The sequence below is a fragment of the Cynocephalus volans genome, chromosome 10 (genome assembly GCF_027409185.1).
Source record: "Cynocephalus volans isolate mCynVol1 chromosome 10, mCynVol1.pri, whole genome shotgun sequence".
Lineage (NCBI taxonomy): Eukaryota > Metazoa > Chordata > Mammalia > Dermoptera > Cynocephalidae > Cynocephalus > Cynocephalus volans.
In genome coordinates this window covers 44,270,802-44,280,347 of record NC_084469.1, presented here as the reverse complement: position 1 = coordinate 44,280,347, position 9,546 = coordinate 44,270,802, and the positions used below count along the sequence as shown (strand labels likewise).

Below are 9,546 nucleotides of genomic sequence, written 5' to 3'. Positions count from 1 at the left end.
GTTCTGCAAAGTCCTGTGGAAAATAAACCTTTCAAACTTTGTCTCCCTTGGTTTTCCAGTTTATTCCACCACAGACTCCTTTCCAGACTAATGCCTGTTAATGTCTTGTGGGATGCTGCTCTTCCACAGAATCCCATGTGGGAAAAGCCAGGTTCGCTGATACGTGGAATGGGGTGTCTAGGGGACCAGTTAACACAGTCACATGGGAGAAATGACAAGAAGTTATTAGGTTCTTTCTCTGTGTGTACAAGGTCTCAGGCCAGCCTCTGGGAAGGGTTCAAAGACGATGTAAAACGTGCCCACAGTGAGCCTCGGGCAGCATGCTCAGGAGTGAGCATCCCAGTTATTTTACAAATAGCCACGACCATGACATCAACCCGTCGTGAGAAGGTTCTCACTCTTCATTCTAAAAAGTGGGTTGTTGCTGATCTCTTAAGCCAGGCAGAGAAATCATCCCCCTCAGCATTTTTTTTTTTTTTTGTCGTTTTTTCGTGACTGGCACTCAGCCAGTGAGTGCACCGGTCAGTCCTATATAGGATCTGAACCCGCGGTGGGAGCGTCGCCGCGGTGGGAGCGTCGCCGCGCTGCCAGCGCAGCACTCTACCAAGTGCGCCACGGGCTCGGCCCTCCCCTCAGCATTTTAATATATAGTAAAGAGCTTCGGAAGCTGTGAGACGCAAGAGAAACTGAAGTTTGCATAGAAACATATGAGGTAGAATTGGTTATGAAAAACTGACATTTGTCAAATACAAACAAAAGGGATCTGGTTTAAAGAAATTATATAAAAATGCAGTTGCAAGTTGTTTCTGGACTTCAGGTGGCCTAGAGTGGTGGCTACTTCAGTTTTTCTCTTAGGATGGTACTTACAGGTAGAATATTCTGGATTCCTCCAGTTTGAAAGCACTAGGTGGAAGGAGGGACTGTACAAAGCCCTTGAGCAACGGCTGCTCCTGCCTCCCTAGCTGTCCCACCCTGTTCTCTGGTCCTCAAAGGACTTCACAGAGGTGGCTCTTGCAGCTGTAAAGTCACATTTCTTTCAAAGCAACTTCTTTTTTTTTTTTTTTTTTTAAGAAAAAGATGACCGGTAAGGGGATCCTAACCCTTGGCTTGGTGTTGTCAGCACCATGCCCAGCCAGTGAGCGAACCAGCCATCCCTATATAGGATCCGAACCCATGGCCTTGGTGTCACTAGCACCACACTCTCCCAAGTGAGCCACAGGCCGGCCCTCAAAGCAACTTGTGGGGGGCTTTTCAGAAGAGCACAGCTGGTGCCCCTCCCAGGACCACCACCATGCTGGTGGCTTGAGGATTTGCTACCCCCTGGCATTGGGAACAGATCATTCTGTCCCACCCACCCAGGGTACCCAACAACCCTGCAGACCCCTTAGCCTAATGGGGCAGGGACTTATGTTGAGGGGGAGCCTCCTGGTCCCAGCCAGAACCTCATCACAGTCACCCTATCCACGGACTGCTGGCCTGGGTCAGACCCACTGTCACTTTGGCAGACTCTCTGGGGACTTAAAAGTCCTCCCAGAGCCAGGGCCTGAGCACTTGTCCTGCCCTCACAGCTGGACACCTACATGGATGTTCAGAGCACCCAGGGACACATAGGACCTCCCCACTGCCTGCTACCCAGGCCAGTGCCACTCAGAGATCCTGCCTCACTGCGAGCCTAAATATGGCATGATCTGAATATCACTCAACCGTTTGAGAAGAGTTTTAGAGGTATCCTCATCAGTGTGACTTTCTATCATGATGAGCTTATTGAGAATTAGGTTATAGAAGCCAAGATTTTTTTTACACAAGGCCCTATTCCCTCCTCCGAATACCCCCATCTTGCTATAGGATTAGCAGACATTTCATCAAAGGCTTTAAGTCAAACTGCCTGGGTTCAAGTCACAACTCTATCACTTATAAGCTATGTGTCCTTCGGCAGATTAATCTCTGTGCCTCAGTTTTCTCATCTGTAACAGGGAATCTTAATGGTACCTACTTTATCATGTTGATATGAAGATTAAAAGAGTTGGGGGCTGGCCAATTAGCTCAGTTGGTTAGAGCGCGCTGTTCGTAACATCAAGATCAAGGGTTCTGATCCCCAAAGAGCAAATATTTGTCCAGTGCTTCTCAGAAGGCTGGCCCCCAGTAAATGTCACATACTTGTTATTACTTCTTACAGGCAGGGCATGCTTTTTTTCCCCCTGAGGACAATAGGCCAGGTTTTGTTGCTTAAATGTAAAGAGACTTAGGCAACAGTATCATGTCCTGGCGATGTCTCTTGCTGCAACTTTGGACCTTCCCAAGAGGATAGAGGCTCCCACTGGTCCGTGGAGGGAAGGTTCTCCAGTGGGCATAGCTGGCTGTCCCCTATGAGGCCTCGAGGGCAGTACTCCATACCAGTCTGCCAGCGAGCCCAAGGCAGCCCCTTAGCTCAAGGAGAGAGCCCCATGGCCAGTTTCTGGGGCCATGAGCACACCCAGAATGCCCGCCCACTTGTCTCTAGCAAGGGGCACAGTGCGGCTCTGCTGTTAACAGCCCAGGTTCTGCATCTGTGAGACTCGAGTCTGAATCCAGACTGTGATTCACAAGCTCACAAGCTCACAAGCTGTGTCACCTTGGGCAGTTTCCCAAACTTCTCTGAGCCCCCGTCTTTCCCGGGTTTCTCATCTGTACGCTGGGAATGGTCATGGCACCTCCTTGTAGGGTCCTTTGGTGAAGTAAATGAGATTATGTGTGATCATCAGGCCTGGCCAGTGGTGAGCCCTCAGGGAGTGGAACTCTGCATTGCTGGCAGGTGCTGAGTGTTCCTAGAGCCACAGGAATGGGTGTCAGATGGTGCCACGCACAGCCAGCCGGGCAGGAGGGAGCTTGCCACTGGAAGCACCAGTCTGGCTTGCTTCTCTGCCATTGGCCTCTAGGATCCCTGTCTCAGTCTTTAGAGAGTGAGCACATTTCAGTCCTGTGCCCACTGGCCATCACAGACCTGAGAGCCATGCCATGAAGGAACTCCACCCACCCCACAATGGTGTGTCTGGGGAATTCCAGAGTGGACTCTCAGGGGTAGCCTTACTGCCCGGCTCAGGGAAGGTGGCATTTTCCTGTGTCTGATCAATATAAATTAGCCCCACTTAGCAGCTTAGAGAGGGGAAACTTATATCACAGTGGCCCTGCCACCATGCTGCTATGTTGGGTATCTGTCTTGACCCCAGCACAGAGGCTGTGGGAGTCAGGGACTGCTGGTCCCATATGTCTGCAGGACTAAGCCCAGCACCTGACAGAGTGGAGGCTTGCTGAACGCACACTGTCATTCACTCATTCCACAGACGGCTCCTGGCATCTACCCTGTACTCTGTATACTGTTGCTGGCACTGGGGTATATGGTGGCGAAAAGGCTCTCCCTGCCCTCCCTGGTGAGCTTATATGTAGTGTGAATAGTCATATAAGAAAATCAACATAAAGCAAATCATTTGAAATTGTGATAAAGACTTCTGGTCAAGATGGCGGAATAGACAGTCCCCAGCGTCACTCTCTCCAACAAAACAACGAATTTACAACTATAAAAATGTAACATCAGCCAAGCTGGGGCCGCTGGAGCTCAGGTGAAGAGGAGGAGAGACCTATGGAACTCATGAAGGTGGGAGAAACCACGAAGAGAGAAAGAAAAAACTGCTCTTAGCGTTTTGGGCTGAGGCCACTTTAATGCTGGAGCACATGGAGCAGGAGCTGGCAGAAGCCACAGCTGTGCCCTTTAGATGGAGTTACTTGGAGGTGGCAGGGGAGAAGAGGACTTTGGTGGCCCCCAGGACAGCAAGACCACTAACAGAGTTCCTGTGGGCCCACGCAGGAGCGAGGAGCCAGAACAGCTGAAAAAGGGGAGCCATTCAGAGGCCAGTGAGTCATCACAGGGGACTGGCGCAGGGCCCGTCCCATGGGAAGTGTTTGGAGCATGGGTGGTCGGGGAGACGGGCCCACCGGGGGAACACTGGGACACAGCAAGGACAGCCGATCTGCCCCAAATCAGCACGGGACCACTCAGAGTAGACTGGTCAGGAATGCAGAACTGCATGGGGTGCAGTTTGATGAAAAAACTGAAGTCCAGATCAGAGATTCTACACAACCCAGGTGCACCGAGTATCTGGAGAGCCGGAAGTACCTAGAAGGTCAACCATTAAACCCTGAGCTGCACAAAAAGCCTTCCCTAGGGAAACAGCAGCAAAGTAGCAATTTAGCTCAACCACATACTCAAGTACTGGTTCCCACAGGAAGTTCCCGTTTTAGAAGCAAGCAAAGAACAAAAACTTAGTTCCAGCCCAGGCACACCATGAATACCTTGGGGCCCACCAGGGGACTTGAGGCATGGAGCCAGGGGCAGGACCCCCCGCCCACAACCACTAACACTGCCAGCACCTCAGGGCCCCATCCAGAACCCCACGATTGGAGTCAAGGACCGGACTCCACTTCCACTTCCACATACCGGCACACCACCAATGCCTAGGGGCCCACCTGGGGACCCAGGGCTAGCAGCCAGGGACTGGACCTCCCTCCCACAACCAGGCACAACATGCCAGTAACTCAGTGTCCGCCCAAGGACCCGAGGCATGGAGAAGGGGACCAGATTCCTCTCCAACAACCAGGCACCCTGTGCCAGCTCCTCAGGGCCTGCCCTGGGACCTGGGGCCTGCAGAAGGGGACTGGACCCCCCCTCCCAAACCAGGTACATCGTGCCAGCACCTTGGGGCCTGCGCTGGGACCCAGGGCATGGAAAAGGGGACTGGACCCCCTTCCTACAACCAGGGGCACACTGTGCCAGCACCTCAGGGACCACCTGTGAACCCGGGGTAAGGAGCTGGGGACTGGACCCCCCCACACACAACCAGGCAGTCTGGGACAGCACATCAGGGCCCTGCCCATGGGCCTGAGGCATGGAGAAGGGGAACAGACCCCCCTCCCACAACCAGGCACCCCATGCCAGTGCCTTGGGGCCTTCCCTGAGACCCGGGGCATGGAGAAGGGGACCAGATCCCCCTCCTACCACCAGGCACACCACATCTGTGCCTCAGGTCTGCCCGTGGACCTGAGCCATGGAGAAGGGGACTGGACTCCCATCCCACAACCAGGCACCCTATGCCAGCACCTCAGGGCCTACCCAGGAATCCGGGATATGGAGCCTGGGACCCCAGTCCCCTTCCCACAAGCAGGTACCCCGTGCCAGTGCTTCGGGGCCTGCCCTGGGACCCGGGGCGTGGAGAAGGGGACAGGATCCCCCTCCCACAACCAGGCACACCATGCCAGTGCCTTGGGACCCACTCGGCAACCCAGGGCATGGAACTGGGGATCAGACACTCTCCACAACCGGGCACACTGCCAGGCCCAAAACATCTCCATGTGTGTGGCCCACCACAGCTACCACGATAACCGTGGCTGCTGCAAAGGTAGCTAGATGTCACAACCACCGTGCAGATGATCCGCCAGCCACTGGAGTGAGTTGACACAAGGAGAGTCACCAGCAGAGATAAAGAAAGGAGGAGGATGTCAGTCTCCACAGAGCCTATTTCATAGTGATGGAAGAGACATCTGCTGTATGATAGTACTGGGGGACCTGATCATGCCTCTCAGCATTGCACAGATCATCTAGGCAACAAATCAACAGAGTAACCATTATTCTTTCAGAGGGAGAGAAGAAATCTAGGGTGATTAGAGGGGGGAGGGGGAGGGAGAAGGGGATGGGGAAGATTGGACAAGCGGCATGAAGAATAATTATGATTTGTAACAATATATATGCTAGTAATATTGATTTGATCTACATATTTCAATGTTGAAACCCAAAAGCATGTATAATCAACTTTGATTCAATTAAAATTAAAATAAAAAAAGAAATTAAAAAAAAAGAAATTGTGATAAAGCTTTGACCTGATAAATGGGGTGTGATAGAGACAATGGTTTTTCAGGAAGGTGTTGAGGGAAAGCCTCTCAAGAAGCTGACATTTTAGTGGAGATCTAAATGACAAGGACGAGCCAGGCACATGGAGACCTGAGGGAACAGCACGTCTGCCAGATGGACTATCAGCTGAAGGGAGCAAGCCTGGGAGATTAGAGAACAGCTCAGAGGCTAGGGTGGTGAGCATCAGGAGGGGGGGGAGGGGCCGCAGAGGCAGGCAGGCCCACCTGCCAGGGTCTGACGGACTACAGGAAAGAGTCACGGGCAGCCATTGGAGGGTGCTGTGCAGAAATGCAGTGATGTGGCTTGGGTTTTCAGAGGTGGCCTCTGGCTGCCCATGGAGAACAAGCATGTAGGAGAGCAGTAGGGAGGCCAGCATCCAGGCAAGGACGGTGATGGCTTGAATAGGGGGTAACATGAACATGCAGAGAAACTGAGGAATCGGCAGTGGAATGAATGATGCATGAATGAAAGCAGGCCCCTGGCAAGAAAGTGTCTGGGTCTGGGCCCCCCCTCAATGCCTGCACCCCTGCCCAGAGACATACACACTCTCCTGCTGGACCCCAACGCTGGAGACCCAAGGACAGAGCCGGGAGCCCCGGGCTGACCCCGCTGATTCCATGACAGTTCATCACTGAGTGCGCTGGTGGAAACTGGCACGGCCTTATGCTGGGTCAGAAATGGTGCTTGGGAGTGGTTTCCACACCCCCGTAGTACTTCTCATCACAGAGACTCTAAGGTTAAGAAGACATTCAGGGGATATCTCAGACCTTAACCTCTATTTGTAACTGCCTCTCTTAGAAAGCGCCAGAAGCCTCCACAGAATTGAACTTTTGGAAACCAACCTGTTGGAAAGTTGAAACCATCTAATCATCATGAGCTCCTCTTTAATTGGGCCCTGCTGGGTGCCCCGCCAGGTACTATATTTGTCAGCCTATTTCACCTGCCAACACCCCTGCAAAGCGGGTTCTTCTGCCCTTTTGCAGATGAGGAAATCGAGGCTCCGGGAGGTTGTCAGGCTCACAGGAGCCTCAGCGCTAGCTCCGTCTGGCCCCGTGCACGCCCCGCCCCCCGAGCGCACCGAGCCCCGCCCCGCCCCCTCCACTCACCGAGCCCCGCCCCCGCCCCTGCACTCACCGAGCCCCGCCCCGCCCCCCGCGCGCACCGAGCCCCGCCCCCGCGCTCACCGAGCCCCGCCCCCATGCACTCACCGCGCGCACGTCGTCAGGCAGGTCCTCTTCGAGCTCGCCCTTGGCGATCTTCTCGAGGGTGTTGATGGAGATCTCCAGGAGCTTCTCGTGGTAGTGATTCTCCAGGTCCCTGCACTGCGCCATCGTGCAGCGGTGAGTTAAGAAAAGGCCGGGGGTGTAGCAGGCCCGCGCGTTCCTAACCTGTGGCTGGGGCCTCTGAACAGCGTTCCGAGCGCCAGGGGCCAGTTCCACTAGAGGAGAACAGACTTTAAAGGCGAACTCTAAGATGCCAGGTGGCATCATCGCCTTCACAGCCGTCCACCCACAAGCACAAAACACTGGGGCCATCCTCTCTCCCCATCTCTTCCCACGCCTGTGCCTACACCTGGTCATCACTGAAACTTGCCCTTCCATCATCCACTTCTCTCCATCACCACTGCTTCCCGACTGGACATTGCAGTAGACTGTCCCCTTTTTCTCCACAGCAGTGGAAGCAGGTGCAGGTATCTGGAACTCCACCTCTGCTTAAAGTTCCCAGGAACTTCCTGCTTCTAACTTGGCCTAAAGGCCTCCTCTTGGAACCGGATTTCTCTGGCCTGTCCTCAGGGCCTTTGCACAGACTACCTTCTCTGCCAGGAATGTCCTTCCTACCCTTCCACCTGGTCCCTCTGGCCACTCTTAGGTCCTCACTTAGTGGACCCTCCCTCAGGGAGGCTCCTGGCCCTGGCCTGGTGTTGGCTGCCATGCACCCTATACAAAGGTACCACTTTATTACCTCTGTTGGGAAAATGGAACAATTTGGTCAGGCTCCCCACACCTTGGAGCCGGATAGGGGCGGTTCTGTAAACATTGTGTGGGTGGAGTAAGTGCCCTTCAAGGCAGTGCCACTTTGGCTGTTTTACTGCCTCGGGTGCCCACCCTGTGCTGCCATGTTTCTCCAGACCTGTAGCTTCCAAGTACCGTGTGGCTGTGCCTAGCTTATAGACCTGCGTGAAGGGGTCTGGTGACCCAGCCTGGCATGTGGAGGGTTTGTGACCCAGTCTGTGAATGAGCTTGAGGGGTCTGGGAGCTACAGACCCAGCCCTAGCTCAACCATCGGCCCAGTTGGTGCAGGATTACCAGCAGGTAAAAGAGCCCAACAACTGGCATGGTTGCCTACCTTTACAATCGGCGTCACGAACAGGATTAAGTGCTAGACAATTGGCACAGTGAGTAGGATTCCAGGCCTTAGCCTAGCCAGACACCTCCATAACTTCTGTCTCCCTGCCTGACTGTGCACCCCAGGAGGACAGGACCAGGGGGTTTCTGCTGGGGTGGAGCACAGCAGTTTGCCCCCCATGTGGCAGGGCCCCGAATTCAGGGGGAGAAGTGTGTTCATGCTCCAAATGTTGGCTCCTAACCTGAACATTTAACCTGAGAGCTCATTATAAACAATTTGTCAGTGTTGTCAACATGGAGGTTGCTTCACCCCCCAGAGCTGAGGATTCTGAGATATCTTCGTCCATTTGAGAACAAACATGCTGGGACTCTACTGTACTTCCACAGCAGGTCCCTGCACAGCAGTCCCCTCTGGGCATCCAAGCCCACTCTAACAAGGCCATTGTTCTGAGGGTCAGGGAAAACCCCTCAGGTCCCATAGAACAATCATTTGAACATTCTAAGTGGTTGCCAAATCTACATCCTTTGAAGGTTGAGTTTTTTCCCTGATGAAAAACGAGGTTTTATGTTCCTCTAATTTCAAAGGTGGAGATTCCCACTAAATGGGATCCTATGATGAACTGAAATAGCATCTTGGTGGGGGTGTAGATCTTTCTGTAAATCAAACGGGAGTAGGTATTTCTGGTAAAAAAGAAAAAAAAAGTATGATTATAAAGTGTTGACTTTTTACCATCTCTGCCAATGTGTTTAGGGCACTGGTGGCAGTGAGGGGGGGGAAGCAGGGGCACGACCCTGCAGATGGCCGCCACTTATTTGCATCCTGCTTAGTTTTCGAAGAAGCTTTACCTTTCCCTGCATTTTGTTAAAAATGCAGATGCCTCTCCTCTAGCTCCCCTGGAGGCCAGGAAAACCCAGGGGCCCATTAGTGCCTCCCCATGGGGGGTTACTACAGAAAGGATATAGGCTTTGGACATTTTCAATAAGGAGCCCCACCAAGTCAATGATGTTCCTTTCAAACATGTTTATAGTCTCCTAGAAATGATAAAGAACACAGTTAATGTATATTTAGACACTAGAGCACTAGAGTAAAAGGTGCTCCTTAGAACTTGGCAGGTGCCTCCTCTAATCACAGACCAGGGTAAAGACCACCCACCTTGACCTTCCCTGGCAGATGGCTGAGAACTGACTTGCCTCTTCTCTCTCCAGAGCTCTGCTGCTCTCCAGCCATATCAGCTCACTCACCATCCCCTGAATGTTTAATGC

At 53.0% G+C, this 9,546-nt stretch overlaps 1 protein-coding gene across 2 annotated transcripts in view; it reads right to left on the bottom strand.

Moving 5' to 3' along the window:
• The window catches only part of DRC3 (dynein regulatory complex subunit 3), a 35,187-nt gene that overhangs the window by 1,771 nt on the left and 23,870 nt on the right, over positions 1-9,546 (bottom strand). Inside the window, exons 9-11 of one of the 2 annotated variants that reach the window (XM_063110974.1) lie at positions 9,245-9,315; positions 7,147-7,270; positions 6,733-6,780 (exon numbers count right to left, since the gene is read on the bottom strand). In XM_063110974.1, the coding sequence (XP_062967044.1) occupies positions 6,733-6,780; positions 7,147-7,270; positions 9,245-9,315 (243 nt within the window). Of the gene's footprint in view, positions 1-6,732; positions 6,781-7,146; positions 7,271-9,244; positions 9,316-9,546 lie in introns of those variants that run through there. The other variant, XM_063110973.1, reaches the window with a different exon arrangement.